Source organism: Phyllopteryx taeniolatus, chromosome 3 (genome assembly GCF_024500385.1).
Source record: "Phyllopteryx taeniolatus isolate TA_2022b chromosome 3, UOR_Ptae_1.2, whole genome shotgun sequence".
In the NCBI taxonomy this organism is placed as follows: Eukaryota; Metazoa; Chordata; class Actinopteri; order Syngnathiformes; family Syngnathidae; genus Phyllopteryx; species Phyllopteryx taeniolatus.
In genome coordinates, this window is record NC_084504.1 from 7989732 (window position 1) to 8004482 (window position 14751).

Consider the following 14751-nt stretch of genomic DNA (forward strand, 5'->3'; position numbering starts at 1 on the left):
ACATTTACATGTTTTTGATTTAAGGACCCTCTACAACCCAAGCACACCGCACACACACACACACACATTTTACATAAATGTTAAAACAAAATGCATGGCATATATAGTTGGCCTGGGCAGACTCTTTCCCCCATTGATTAAAAGGGTACATATGGTAATGTACTTTTTAGTGTTTGTACACAAACAGTGTACAAACAACTATGCTGAACAGAACGAAAGAAACGCTGACACGGTGACCAAAACACTATCATGTCAAAGCCAAAAGGTAAGCAGAGCTGCAGTGTGCAGACAGACAGTTCTACCCTCCAATACCCATCCCTTCTAAACACTAAAACCTGGACAATGGATAAGAAAAGCAAAGCATATTTATTTATATCGTGCATTTCATACACAAGGTAACTCGACGGTGGTTTTGCGGCACCGAACGTAACCACGACGTCATTATACCGCCATCTTGCGGCGGTATTGAGAACGGTGAGAGAGAGCAACACAGGCAGCTCAGAAACGTCTTTATTCCAAAGAATGTGAGCAACACAAACATTACATTTGACTTTCATAAATCAGATAATTGCATACCAAATGTAAATGTTATACTAAAATAAATTCTAATGTAAGCAGCTAGATTAAGCTCACATAACTCCTTTCAAGGCATGCTTCACAATAACTCATATTGGTAATTCAAATGTTGAGTATAAGGATATTTAAGAGCAAAAATACAACATTTTAGCCCAACTGAGCAAAAAAAATAAAAAATATTCATTCTCCGCTGTGTGTCCTTACATGTGCCTTCAAACTGTGGTTATAAGAAAATCTTTTACCGCAAACGTTACAACGAAAGGGTTTTTCTCCCGTGTGTGTCCGCATGTGTGCATTCAAACCATTCTTATAAGAATAGCTTCTCTTGCAAACTGGGCATGTGTAAGGTTTTTCTCCCGTGTGTGTTGCTGTGTGTGCCACCAAAGAGACCTTCTGAGCAAATGTATCACCACAAACCGAACAACTAAAAGGTTTTTCACCTGTGTGTCTTCTCATGTGTCTCATCATGAGTACATTTTGAGAAAATCTTTTATCACAAACTGAGCAAGTGAACGGCTTTTCTCCTGTGTGTGTTCTCATGTGTCGGATCAAATTGGACTTATGAGAAGAGCTTTTATCACAAATGGAGCAACTAAAGGGTTTTTCTCCCGTGTGCGTTTGCATGTGTGATTTCAAAGTGTGCTTATAAGAAAAGCTTTTACCACAAATGGAGCAGGCAAAAGGTTTTTCTCCTGTGTGTGTTGCTGTATGAGCAATTAAAGAGACCTTTTGTGCAAACGTATCGCCACAAACTGAACAACTAAAAGGTTTTTCTCCTGTGTGTCTTCTCATGTGCCTACTAATAGTGGACCGCTGAGTAAATCTTTCACCGCAAATTGAGCAACTAAAAGGTTTTTCCCCTGTGTGTTGTGTCATATGTCGAATCATGTTTGACTTTTTGACAAAATCTTTACTACACACTGAGCAGGCAAAGTGTTCCTTGCGTGTGTGACTCCTTATGCCAGTTGTCTCCTTTTCAGAGCTTTTTGAGTGTTTGTTGTCACCTTCACAGTCTGTACCAGTCCTCAAATGTTCTTCTACATCTTCAATATGTGCCAGTGGAGCTAAGAGCTTGTCTGCTGGTTGTTCTTCACAGTGGTCTTCATTTGGACTCTCATGATGAAGCTGTGACGACTCGTATTCATCATCTTCACTCTTCACACAGACGACAGTCAGTGGCAATATGCTGACATTAACATCCTCCTCTTCCTCCTTAACGTCAGGGTGCGGTGGATGTTTTTTGCGACGACCGATCATCTGCTGGACGTCTGCAGGATACAAGCGACGCAAACACAGTTTAGCACACGCAACTCAAATGCAGTTGGATCCACCCAGTGTCAACCCAGATGAACTTCAATGATTGTTTGGAATCACATTCATCCCAATTGCACTCTCACATTGAAGTTTACTACTTTCACTATTTTCCATTTCCACTATTTTGGTCTTAACATAGACATAAATGTTTTGAACTAATGAGTTAATTCAAGGAGAGAAAGTATTTTGTTACAAGCAGGTGACCTCCAATATAATTGCAGTAAAAGATGGAAACGCTAAACATTATGGCAACAATAAGGCATTTACGTAAACATATTAAACTACCTAATACACTTACTAATGAACAGACGAACTAACAAACTTGCTAACCCACTACCTAACGAATAAATTAACGGACTTTCTATCTAATGAATGAACTATGGCAGGGGTGTCAAACTCAAATTCACGGTGGGCCAAAATAAAAAATTGGGACAACGTTGCGGGCCAAACTCAATATTTAATGAAAAATCACTGCGATGTGCACGTTTCCCTTTTCTGCAGAATTGTAGCGTTAAAGTTTATCTTTGACAAAAAACTTAAACTGTGCGTAAACACTGAATCTGGAATAAACAAACTTGAATATTATAAACACGAGAAATCAAATTTGCGATAAAAGACATCAGTGGTATTTGTTTGTTCTTTTGTATTTAAATAGATAACATGAATTCTTCTATCTTCTATTTATCTGTTTTCCATCTTTCGGGTGACCATTTTTGGGAAGGGGAAGTGTAAATTTGCTCAAGGAGACTGGTAGCATAGTCGCTAACGACTGCAACAGAAAGGGAAGGGGCGCTCGCCGGTCTAGGCTGATGGGCCAGCACGCTAGCAAAGCATTCTGGGATTTGTAATATTAGTGGCGCATGTGCTATATACTGCCAGGCCAGCTCTAATACACATTTAATATGGTCTTGCGGGCCAAATATAATCACATCGTGGGCCAAATTTAGCCCCCGGGCCCGAGTTTGGCATATATGAACTAAGGGCTCAAGAAACATATAAACTACCTACCTAATAACCTAAATAAACTTACTAACAAACAAACAAACAAAAAAGTTGCTAACTAACGACTGATGAAACTGAATACCAAACTAACAGACACACTCCCTATCTAACAAACTTACTTACAGACTTAACTTACCACCTACCAAACAGACCAACCAACAAACTCCATAGCATACGAGTTAGGCAATTTGTTTGTGCGCCAAGAACACACACGAGCTCAGAACAACTTGCATGTCTCTTTGTTTATTATGATTGTATGGTGTAATGGGTTTAATGAGTATCATTTATGGACTTGCATCCGCAGGGTACATGTAAATTGTGCAACTCCCAGTTCGTCTTAACTGTGATACATTTTTGTCTTTGCCATTATGCAAGAATTGTACTTCAGCGGGCCACCACCATTTGGCCTGTCAATGGTTTCCAGCAACAAAGCTGTGGCAGAATTGAAGTCATTATCGATGTTTATGATGGGTTCCGTACAAGTTGAAGATATCTTGTTGTGCAGATTACATTTGCATTGGACGGCCCTGAAATTAGTGTATTTGATTTAAGTCTTGATTGGCTTTACTATTCTGGCCTAGCATTTAAAATCATCAACAACTTTTTGTAAACACGACTTCCAGCATAGGAGACATTTACATATTAAACCAAGCTGTCATTTACAATAATCCTAAATTAGTTTTTTCTAACAATAATATAATGATCCATATTTGTACATATGTGTTGAGGGGTGCCGTAGATGTTATTCAAGGTTGGCTGATTTACTGTATGTACGCATGCGCAGTAGACCCCCCCCCCCCTTCACTTCCACCGATTTTCAGCCTTAGTTCTTCCCCTTTTCAGGAAATACTTGCAAAATGTAAAATGTTTAAAGTATTGACTTTAGCTCACATACCTCCGTTGACCGTTTGAGTGTTGCTAACATCTTCCAGTTGTCGTCGGTGTCGCTCGTTCTCCTCTCTCGCCCGACAAAGTTGCTCCTCGTACGACGCTATCGTTCTTTCAAACAAGCCGAAGATTTCGTCGGCGGCCGCAATGAGTCGCTCCCGGACCAACACTTTCAACATTTTGATGTTTTCCCCCCAACGTAGTCGTCTCCGTGCCTGTTTGTGTGCTCCGTGCCGTTTTGAGGCGACGCTCACTTCCGCCTTTTTCCTCTTCGATCGTGCTCTTACGGTTCTCCCTTGAACGGAAGAGGACAGCGAGCACACACGCGCCAAGGCAGCTGTTCGCAGGCTCTTGTGACTAATAGCATAGCTGCCTGTCTCACTTATCCCAAACGCGGGGGCCTTGTGACTCAAGTTAAAACTCTACCATGCAAAGCGAAAGCAATATATCAACATTGCCTAGAAATGCCGGTGGCTTCTTTTGGCCCGAGCTCATCTGAGATGGACTGACACAAAGTGGACAAGTGTGTCCACATTTCAAAATTTTCAGGGATATCATGGACGTAGTGTCCTTTGGGCCGAAAATGGAAAGGACCAGGATTATCAGCGCAAAGTTCAAAACCCAGCATCTGTGATGGAATGGGGGTTTGTTAGTGCCCATGGCATGGGTAACTTGCACACCTGCTAAGGCACCATTAATGCTGAAGGGTGCAGACAGGTTTTGGAGCAATATGTCCTGCCATCCAAGCAATGGCTTTTTCAGGGACATCCCTGCTTATTGCATGCAGCAAGGCGATGCCAGCCCACATTCAGCCTGTGTTACAACAGTGTGGCTTCATAGGAAAAGAGTGGCAGTCCTAGTCTCTCATTGAAAATGTGTGGCGCAAATACGACAACAGAGACACTGTTGAGCAGCTGAAGTTTTCAATCAGTCAAGCAAGAATGGGAAAGAATTCCACCTACAAAGATTCAACAATTTTCGTCCTCATTTCCCAAACACTTATTGAGTGCTGTTAAACGGAAAGGTGATTTAACAACGTCATAAACATGTCCCTGTCCCAGTTTTTTTTCCCTTTGTTTTTTTTGGGGGGGGGGGGGGGGGGGGGGGGGAACGTGTTGCAGGCATCAAGTTCAAAATGAGTGAACATTTGCACAGACAAAAAAAAAAAAAAAAAAGTTGATCAGTTTGAAGATGAAATATCTTGTCGTTGTACTAGTGTATTCAATTGAATAAAGGTTGAACAAGATTTGTAAATCATTGTATTCTGTTTTTATTCATGTTTTGCACAACATCTCAACTTCATTGGAATTGGGATTTGTACATAGTCTACTTTAGTTGATTTTTCAGGTATCTGTACTTCACTGATTGAATTATCCGACTACTTTTTACCTTTACTCCCTACATTTGAAAACGGGTATCTGTACTTTCGGTAAAGTCAACTGGATTTGTGATTCAAAAACAAACAGACAGGGAAAGTAATGACATTCAGGAACGTGCACAAGGGAAAATTAACAATGGTGGTGATAGCTCTGGAGAAGCAAGATATTCCCCATCCATGGCCTTATTTAGGAGAATTGTTTGATGATGAATACGTCTTGTGCCAGCCTATTACCACTTGCCTTTGGCATTCAAAAATTCTGAGTGTAATCTGAAAAAAAAACACAAGGTATATTTTTGAAGTTAATATCATTAGCTAATTTAGATTTCCTTAGTCAGTTTATGTAGTTAGCAAAGCTTGAACAACATGCAATTACATTTTTGTCTTTTCATTACAAGCGCTATGTAAGTCAATAAAAGAGGCTAACTATTTTGCGTGCATAAATCTTGTTTTACGTTGTGCCATGTTATCAAAAAGAGTACATTTGACAGTCAAAGTAGATTTTTACTTTTGTACTGACACACATTTTATAGTGTACTATTTTTTTTCCCTTTCACGTGAGCATTTAATCTTAATCTTTTTTACACATGAATCCTGTACTTCTTACTTTAGGTATAGTGGGTACTTCCCCCCCTCTGCTGTCTGATCACATGCCGACTCTGGTATATTTCCATTAGATGAGAACAGAGGAAGAAAATAGGAGCAAAAAAAAAACAACATTTGAATGCCATGGGGAGTGTGTTCAATTAGTAAATAACATGCATTTGTGCGATGAGCAGCTCATCTGCCGTTATTGTGTTTATCCTGCTTGTAGTGTGGATGGGCTGGTCTCCTTGGCAACAGCCTGACTTGCCTCTCTGACACCGACAGAGTGGCCAGAAGATTGTTCTGTTCTAACACAAAAGACCAAAGGAAAGGAGGAACAGGATGTAACCCCCTCACCCCGGAGGAGATGCATGAAGAACAGAACATTCCAACCCTGAAGAGAAAACTAATTAAAATTAGGTGGTGCGCCGAGGTAGATTTACACAAATATATTGTTCAAGATGAATATTTCTAATGAACACTAGACTTTTGGGTGTTAGATCAAAAGTAGAGTGCTGACATGCTGCTCTTAATCAATAAATCAAGTCACCTCACGTTACTGAATGGCTACATGCATTTGTTATTGCCTATATTCTTGAGTGGACCAAATGATTGAAGTCTGATCTGAAAACGAGGAAGAAACCAGACGTTAAGAATTTGATAATTTATTCTTTTCTTTTAACAAACGGACAGTAGCGTGTGTAAAGAACAATACAGAGCAACTCCTCCTCATACTGCTCCCGCAAGCTACGGGATGACCTTCCAGCCACTCCTCAACCAGCAGCTCATATATCATCATACACAATAAATTGCACATAATAATGAACATTTGTTCAAATGTTGAACCATATTTTTTCCCTACATTTCATGAAGCCCTTTGTAAGAACTGAAATGCCCCCTGAGAGGAAAACATTATTCCTGTAATATATATTATTATTCTTTGTCGTGGGTCCGCATGTGTGCTGTCAAAGTATTCTTGTGAGAAAAGCTTCTACGACAAATTGAGCATGTGAAAGGTTTTTCTCCTGTGTGTCTCCTCATGTGTATATTCAAACTGGGCTTGGAAGAAAAGCTGTCGCCACATACCGAGCAGCTGAGCCTTTTTTCTCCCGTGTGTGTTTGCATGTGTGATTTCAAACCATGTTTATAAGAAAGGCTTTTACCACAGACTGAGCAAGTGAAAGGTTTTTCTCCGGTGTGTGTCGCCATGTGTGCAACCAAAATGACCTTCTGAGCAAATTCATCACCGCAAATTGAGCAACTATAAGGTTTTTCTCCTGTGTGGGTTCTCATGTGTTGGGTCAAAGCAGACTTATAAGAAAAGCTTTTATCACAAACAGAGCATGTGAAAGGTTTTTCTCCCGTGTGTGTCCTCATGTGAATCTTCATATTTTGCTTACAAGTAAAACCTTTACCACAAACGGAACAACTGAATGCTTCTCCCGTGTGGGTTGCCATGTGTGCTGTCAAATTGTGCTTGTAAGTAAAACATTCGCCACAAACTGAGCAACTAAAGCGTTTCTCTCCTGTGTGTGTCCACATGTGCACTTTCAAGCTGCTCTTGTGAGAATACCATTCACCACAAACCGAGCAACTGAAGCGTTTCTCTCCGGTGTGCGTCCGCATGTGTATTTTCAAACTGCGCTTATGGGAATACCATTCACCGCAAAGTGAGCAAGCAAAAGGTTTTTGCGCCGCTGTGTGTGCAGTCAAGGAGACATTTTGTGTATCGCCACCAGCTGAATCAGGACAAGGTTTTGCACTTGCGTGTATTCGCATGTGTCTAACCATATTTCCTTTTCGTGGGAAACTTTTACCACAAACTGAACAACTAAAAGGTTTGTCACCAGTGTGCGTTCTCATGTGTGCATTCAAATTCCACTTATAAGAAAATACTTTATCACAATCGGAGCACTTGAAAGTTTTTTGACGTTCGTCATCAGTTGTCTTCTTTTCAGAGCTTTTCAACTGCTTGTCGTCACCTTCACACTCTACATCGCTTGTATCTTCCTCGTCGTCACTGCCTGACAGTGGAGCTAAGAGATCATCCGGTGTTGGGCCTCCACTTGAACTGTGAGGATGATGGCGAAGAAGATTTGACGACTCAGGTGGTCCGTCTTCGTCGTCTTCACTCTTCACAACAACCACAGTCAGTGGCAACTCGCTGACGTCAATCTCCTCCTCTTCCTCTTTAACATGTGGGGGCTGTGAATCCCCCTCTTCCTCCTCCTCTCCTTGCGAGGCTGGAAAAGCAGCATACATATATGATTCTTAAGTAGTTGTGTCAAGTTCCAAAGCAAAAGCAAAAAACACAAGCAACAAGCTGCAATCACATGAACAATTTAACATCGACAAATTAATTTAACGCGGCATGAGAAAAGAGTGGGTCACAGTTCAGGTGTCAGTTAGTGGTTTGTGCTCATAATTTCAGCATACTTAAAAAAAAATAGAACAAATTATGGACACTGGAGAGATTTTTTTTTTTTTTTGTTAATGTCAATTAAACAGCGATGTATGTTATTGTTATTAATGCAGCCCTATGGGGGGCACAAGTCAGTGCAAACTGTAGGCCGGTCCCAAGCCCGGATAAATGCAGAGGGTTGCGTCAGGAAGGGCATCCGGCTTAAAACCTTGCCAAACAAATATGAGCGTTCATCCAAAGAATTCCATACCGGATCGGTCGTGGCCCGGGTTAACAACGTCCGCCACCGGCGCCGTCAACCTGCAGGGCGCTGTTGGAAATTCAGCTACTGTGGGTCGAAGTCAAAGAAGAAGAAGAAGGGGTGGAAAGCGGGTTCTTCGGCAGAAAGAGAAGAGGAAAACACAGAGCCTAGAACTGAATGTGGGGACTTTGAATGTTGGGACTATGACAGGAAAATCTCAGGAGTTGGTTGACATGATGATTAGGAGAAAGGTTGATATATTGTGTGTCCAGGAGACCAGGTGGAAAGGCAGTAAGGCTAGAAGTTTAGGGGCAGGGTTTAAATTATTTTACCATGGTGTAGATGGGAAGAGAAATGGAGTCGGGGTTATTTTAAAAGAAGAGTTGGCTAAGAATGTCTTGGAGGTGAAAAGAGTATCAGATCGAGTGATGAGGCTGAAATTGGAAATTGAGGGTGTTATGTGTAATGTGATTAGTGGCTATGCCCCACAGGTAGGATGTGACCTAGAGGTGAAAGAGAAATTCTGGAAGGAGCTAGATGATGTAGTTCTGAGCATCCCAGACAGAGAGAGAGTCGTAATTGGTGCAGATTGTAATGGACATGTTGGTGAAGGTAATAAGGGTGATGAAGAAGTGATGGGTAAGTACGGTATCCAGGAAAGGAACTTGGAGGGACAGATGGTGGTAGACTTTGCAACAAGGATGCAAATGGCTGTAGTGAACACTTTTTTCCAGAAGAGGCACGAACATAGGGTGACCTACAAGAGCGGAGGTAGAAGCACACAGGTGGATTACATCTTGTGCAGACGATGTAATCTGAAGGAGGTTACCAACTGTAAGGTAGTGGTAGGGGAGAGTGTGGCTAGACAGCATAGGATGGTGGTGTGTAAGATGACTCTGGTGGTGGGGAGGAAAATTAGGAAGACAAAGGCAGAGAAGAGAACCATGTGGTGGAAGCTGAGACAGGACGAGTGTTGTGCAGCTTTTCGGGAAGAGGTGAGACAGGCTCTCGGTGGACGGGAAGAGCTTCCAGAAGACTGGACCACTGCAGCCAAGGTGATCAGAGAAGCAGGCAGGAGAGTACTTGGTGTATCTTCTGGCAGGAAAGGAGAGAAGGAGACTTGGTGGTGGAACCTCACAGTACAGGAAATCATACAAGGAAAACGGTTAGCTAAGAAGAAGCGGGACACTGAGAGGACCGAGGAGAGGCGAAAGGAATACATTGAGATGCGACACAGGGCAAAGGTAGAGGTGGCAAAGGCAAAACAAGAGGCATATGATGACATGTATGGCAGGTTGGACACTAAAGAAGGAGAAAAGGATCTATACAGGCTGGCCAGACAGCGGGATAGAGATGGGAAGGATGTGCAGCAGGTTAGGGTGATTAAGGATAGAGATGGAAATATGTTGACTGGTGCCAGCAGTGTGCTAGGTAGATGGAAAGAATACTTCGAGGAGTTGATGAATGAGGAAAATGATAGAGAAGGGAGAGTAGAAGAGGCAAGTGTGGTGGACCAGGAAGTGGCAATGATTAGTAAGGGGGAAGTTAGAAAGGCATTAAAGAGAATGAAAAATGGAAAGGCAGTTGGTCCTGATGACATTCCTGTGGAGGTATGGAAGCATCTAGGAGAGGTGGCTGTGGAGTTTTTGACCAGCTTGTTCAATAGAATTCTAGTGCGTGAGAAGATGCCTGAGGAATGGAGGAAAAGTGTACTGGTGCCCATTTTTAAGAACAAAGGTGATGTGCAGAGCTGTGGCAACTATAGAGGAATAAAGTTGATGAGCCACACAATGAAGTTATGGGAAAGAGTAGTGGAGGCTAGACTCAGGACAGAAGTGAGTATTTGCGAGCAACAGTATGGTTTCATGCCTAGAAAGAGTACCACAGATGCATTATTTGCCTTGAGGATGTTGATGGAAAAGTACAGAGAAGGTCAGAAGGAGCTACATTGTGTCTTTGTAGATCTAGAGAAAGCCTATGACAGAGTACCCAGAGAGGAACTGTGGTACTGCATGCGGAAGTCTGGAGTGGCAGAGAAGTATGTTAGAATAATACAGGACATGTACGAGGGCAGCAGAACAGCGGTGAGGTGTGCTGTCGGTGTGACAGAAAAAATTAAGGTGGACGTGGGACTGCATCAGGGATCAGCCCTGAGCCCCTTCCTTTTTGCAGTGGTGATGGATAGGCTGACAGATGAGGTTAGACTGGAATCCCCGTGGACCATGATGTTTGCAGATGACATTGTGATCTGCAGTGAAAGCAGGGAGCAGCTGGAGGAACAGTTAGAAAGATGGAGGCATGCACTGGAAAGAAGAGGAATGAAGATTAGCCGAAGTAAAACAGAATATATGTGCATGAATGAGAGGGGTGGTGGGGGAAGAATGAGGCTACAGGGAGAAGAGATGGCAAGGGTAGAGGACTTTAAATACTTGGGGTCAACCGTCCAGAGCAATGGTGAGTGTGGTCAGGAAGTGAAGAAACGGGTCCAAGCAGGTTGGAACGGGTGGAGGAAGGTGTCAGGTGTGCTATGTGACAGAAGAGTCTCTGCTAGGATGAAGGGCAAAGTTTATAAAACAGTGGTGAGGCCAGCCATGATGTACGGATTAGAGACAGTGGCACTGAAGAGACAACAGGAAGCAGAGCTGGAGGTGGCGGAAATGAAGATGTTGAGGTTCACTCTCGGAGTGACCAGGTTGGATAAAATTAGAAATGAGCTCATCAGAGGGACAGCCAAGGTTCGATGTTTTGGAGACAAAGTTAGAGAGAGCAGACTTCAATGGTTTGGACACGTCCAGAGGAGAGAGAGTGAGTATATTGGTAGAAGGATGATGAGGATGGAGCTGCCAGGCAAGAGAGCTAGAGGAAGACCAAAGAGAAGGTTGATGGATGTCGTGAGGGAAGACATGATGGCAGTTGGTGTTCGAGAGGAGGATGCAGGAGATAGGCTCTCATGGAAAAGGATGACGCGCTGTGGCGACCCCTAACGGGACAAGCCGAAAGGAAAAGAAGAAGAAGTATGTTATTGTTATTGATGTATGTTATAATGTGTAGATAACTCATTTTAGTGTGACTAATTAGATTTTTTTTAAACCATTTTTAATTTGTAACAACGTATGCCATGGCTACACAAAAAGAAGTTTGTTACAATATTATTGATTGCATTATAAATTCAGTGATTAATGTTGCCCTCTTGCCTTCCATTGAAGCCTGGTCATATGGGAATGCGGGATTATTCCATCTGTGAGCCCTTCTCAATAGTTCTTCCTTTTAGCTTTACTGGAGTCTTCTCCTTGACCAAGGGATGTGGACAGTATTTATGAACTTTGTAGTTTGTCTAAGCAGTATTGCCGTACAGCCACATCGTTCTTGTTCACTTCCTTTTTCTCCACCAATCGCCAGCCAAGCGTCCCTTCAGAGACCTCCGGAATTTAGTAGCACACAACAAATTAACTGAATAGTATTGTTAGTTTACCAAGAATTATGTCGATTATGTTCCTCCTGTCGCGAAATGCCCTTATAATTCCCCAACGAGACTCCATTTACCTTCTTCGTGAATGAAAATGTGTTTCAAGTCGAAGAGTGGTGAACATATCGACAGACCTTGGACGTACAACACGATCGGAGCCTTGAAAGCCGCGTCCAATTGTTGTCGCTCGTTCATTCGGCAAAGTTGCTCCTCGTACGACGCCATGTTTCCTTCTGGTATTTTACTAATGTTTACGTTGTCCCTGACTGACTCTTTCACAAGTTAGTTTTCTTTTAGCAGCTACAAGCACACGACGGCAGCTTCTCGCTTTGCCTGCCGTCGCCCCTTTGACCAGCTTCCGCCTTTTTCTTCTTCCACGGCGGCAGCTCGACAGCAAACATAAATAAGCACGCCTTGGTGCCGCCATATTGAATGTGTCAATTTGGAGCCATTGGTGAAGATACCTCATTCAATCAAGATCAAAGAATGTATAGATGTCTACCGTCATTTGACAACATCCGGGTACTGGTCACCATCGGCGCCAGACTGGATGACTGGAATCTTCACATTGCAACCACAAATACAGCTTTGGGAAGTTATTGGAGTGTACTCCATACTCCCAGAGCTCCCCCCCCCCCCTCAAAGGACCCCCCTCCCCCCACCCCGCCAACCCCCACAGGTCCCAGGGTCAAACGCCTTCTCCTCGTCCACAAAACACATAGACTGGTTGGGCGAACTCAAATGCACCCTCGAGGATCCTGCCGAGGGTGTAGAGCTGGTCCACTCTTCCACGGCCAGGACGAAAAGCACACTGCTCCTCCTGAATCTGAGATTCGACTTCCAGCACCCCTGAATAAACCTTACCAGGGAGGCTGAGGAGTGTATAGTTACAGTATAGTTGGAACACACCCTCTGGGTCCTCTTCTTAAAAATCTAGAGGCCAACCTAGAGGCACTGTCCCCGATGTCCACACAATGTTGCAGAGGCGTCTCAACCAGGACAGCCCTACAACATCCAGGGCCTTTAGGAAATCCGATCATTTTAATCACCTCGGTGACCTCAACGCCAGAGATGGGAAAAGCCCGCCTCAGAAACCCCCGACTCTGCTTCCTCATAGAACGGCGTGTCAGTGGAATTGAGGAGGTCTTCGAAGGATTCGGCCCAACAACTCACAAAATCCCAAGTTGAGGTCAGCAGTAACACCTTCCCACTATACACAGTGTTGAAAGTGCATTGCTTCCCCCCGCCTCGAGATGCCAGATGGTGGACCAGAATTTCCTCGAAGCAGTCCTGAAGTCATTCTCCATGGCGTCACCAAACCCCTCCCACGCTGGAGTTTTTGCCTCAGCGACCACCAAAGCTACGTTCCGCTTGACCAGCCAGTATCCATCAGCTACTTCAGGAGTCCCACAAGCCAAAAAGGCCCGATAGGACTCCTTCTTCAGCTTGACGGCATCCCTCGCCACTGGTGTCCACCAACGGGTTCGGGGGTTGCCGCCACGACATGCACTGAACACGTTACGGTCACCGCTTCGTTCGGCCACCTCAACACTGGAGGCGTGGAACACGGTCCACTCGGACTCAATATCCCCCTGCCCCCGAGGACGTGTTCAAAGCTCTGGAGTTGAAAGCTCCTTCTGACAGGGGACTCTGCCAGACATTCCCTATGGGGAGAGATATGTCTCAAAATTATTTACGTGTTTTTCAAATCCACAAATATATCCGCGATTCACACGTGTATTTTTTAAATCCACAAATTATTTCCATGTGTTTTTCAAATTCACAAATATATCTGTGATTTAAAGGTGTTTTTTAATGTTGTGTGTGCATTTGTAATGACTTCCATCCATCCATTTTCTGAGCCGCTTCTCCTCACTAGGGTCGCGGGCGTGCTGGAGCCTATCCCAGCTGTCATCGGGCAGGAGGCGGGGTACACCCTGAACTGGTTGCCAGCCAATCGCAGGGCACATAGGAACAAACAACCATTCACACTCACAGTCATGCCTACGGGCAATTTAGAGTCTCCAATTCATGCATGTTTTTGGGATGTGGGAGGAAACCGGAGTACCCGGAGAAAACCCACGCAGGCACGGGGAGAACATGCAAACTCCACACAGGCGGGGACGGGGATTGAACCCCGCACCTCAGAACTGTGAGGCTGACGCTCTAACCAGTCGGCCACCGTGCCGCCTTTGTAATGACTTATCATTTGTAAATATAAAATTTTTCTTGTGAATTGTTAAAAGTGCGTTAATGGATCAGCGGGCATGTGCATTTATTTTTGAGAGAAACAACGCAGATTAGAATCAAATTTGTAGGAAGGCCCTTCCTCCATCTGCTAGGCGGCAGTGTTGCCGTCTCCTTTGAGAGCATAGAATATATATATATATATATATATATATAGAGAGAGAGAGAGAGAGAGAGAGAGAGAGTGAGAGAGAGAGAGAGAGAGAGAGAGCGCCGGCACGGTGGACGACTGGTTAGCACATCTGCCTCACAGTTCTGGGGACTGGGGAGCAAATCCTGGCCCCACCTGTGTGGAGTTTGCATGTTCTCCCCGTGCCTGGGTGGGTTTTCTCCGGGCACTCTGGTTTTCCTCCCACATCCCATAAACATACGTAGTAGGTTGATTGGAGACTCTAAATTGGCTTGTTCCTGGCAGAGTGGCTTTTCAGCCTATTTCTGTACAGTACTTGTTTCACTTTCGATAATGACACAGTCTTACCAGCTTCAACCAGCATCTTCATAAAGGGCTTTTGCTTTTGTTCTTGGGTTGATATGCATTTCAGACCAGTCGCTGGAATCGCTGTTTTTGAACTGTAAGTCATTCTACTCGCCGGGCGACTTCGGTTCATTCCTACTCGCGGGTGTCTACATTC

The 14751-nt window shown here is 43.8% G+C and overlaps 2 protein-coding genes across 6 annotated transcripts; both read right to left on the minus strand.

Moving 5' to 3' along the window:
- Nucleotides 1-493: 493 nt before the first annotated feature.
- On the minus strand, nt 494-4182 carry LOC133474785 (oocyte zinc finger protein XlCOF6.1-like). The gene is made up of 2 exons (XM_061766796.1): nt 3788-4182; nt 494-1844 (listed from the first exon to the last, which is right to left on the minus strand). Exons 1-2 carry the CDS (start codon nt 3957-3959, stop codon nt 757-759), a joined length of 1260 nt encoding a protein of 419 aa, XP_061622780.1. The 5' UTR covers nt 3960-4182; the 3' UTR covers nt 494-756.
- A 2210-nt stretch (nt 4183-6392) lies between these two features.
- Nucleotides 6393-12245, minus strand: LOC133474779 (gastrula zinc finger protein XlCGF57.1-like). Of its 5 annotated transcripts, none has more exons than XM_061766786.1 (3): nt 12007-12245; nt 8416-8493; nt 6393-7986 (listed from the first exon to the last, which is right to left on the minus strand). In XM_061766786.1, the coding sequence occupies exons 1-3, from the start codon at nt 12095-12097 to the stop codon at nt 6677-6679; spliced, it is 1479 nt and encodes a 492-aa protein (XP_061622770.1). In that variant the 5' UTR covers nt 12098-12245; the 3' UTR covers nt 6393-6676. The 5 variants fall into 5 exon arrangements, with proteins under 5 accessions (XP_061622770.1, XP_061622773.1, XP_061622774.1 ...); XM_061766789.1 differs by lacking the exon at nt 8416-8493 and adding an exon at nt 11601-11825 and having other exon boundaries at nt 12007-12157; XM_061766790.1 differs by lacking the exon at nt 8416-8493 and adding an exon at nt 11601-11825 and having other exon boundaries at nt 11950-12088.
- Between the last annotated feature and the right edge of the window lie 2506 nt (nt 12246-14751).

What these genes read in the sequence shown, in the direction of transcription:
- LOC133474779 (XM_061766786.1), bottom strand. Translation starts at nt 12,097, where the DNA reads ATGGCGTCGTACGAGGAGCAACTTTGCCGAATGAACGAGCGACAACAA. An exon ending in GATCGTGTTGTACGTCCAAG is followed by an intron (nt 8,494 to 12,006) that starts GTCTGTCGATAT and finishes TTCGACCCACAG; the next exon opens with TAGCTGAATTTCCAACAGCG. An exon ending in CCCGGGCCACGACCGATCCG is followed by an intron (nt 7,987 to 8,415) that starts GTATGGAATTCT and finishes CTGCTTTTCCAG; the next exon opens with CCTCGCAAGGAGAGGAGGAG.
- LOC133474785 (XM_061766796.1), bottom strand. Translation starts at nt 3,959, where the DNA reads ATGTTGAAAGTGTTGGTCCGGGAGCGACTCATTGCGGCCGCCGACGAA. An exon ending in CACTCAAACGGTCAACGGAG is followed by an intron (nt 1,845 to 3,787) that starts GTATGTGAGCTA and finishes TGTATCCTGCAG; the next exon opens with ACGTCCAGCAGATGATCGGT.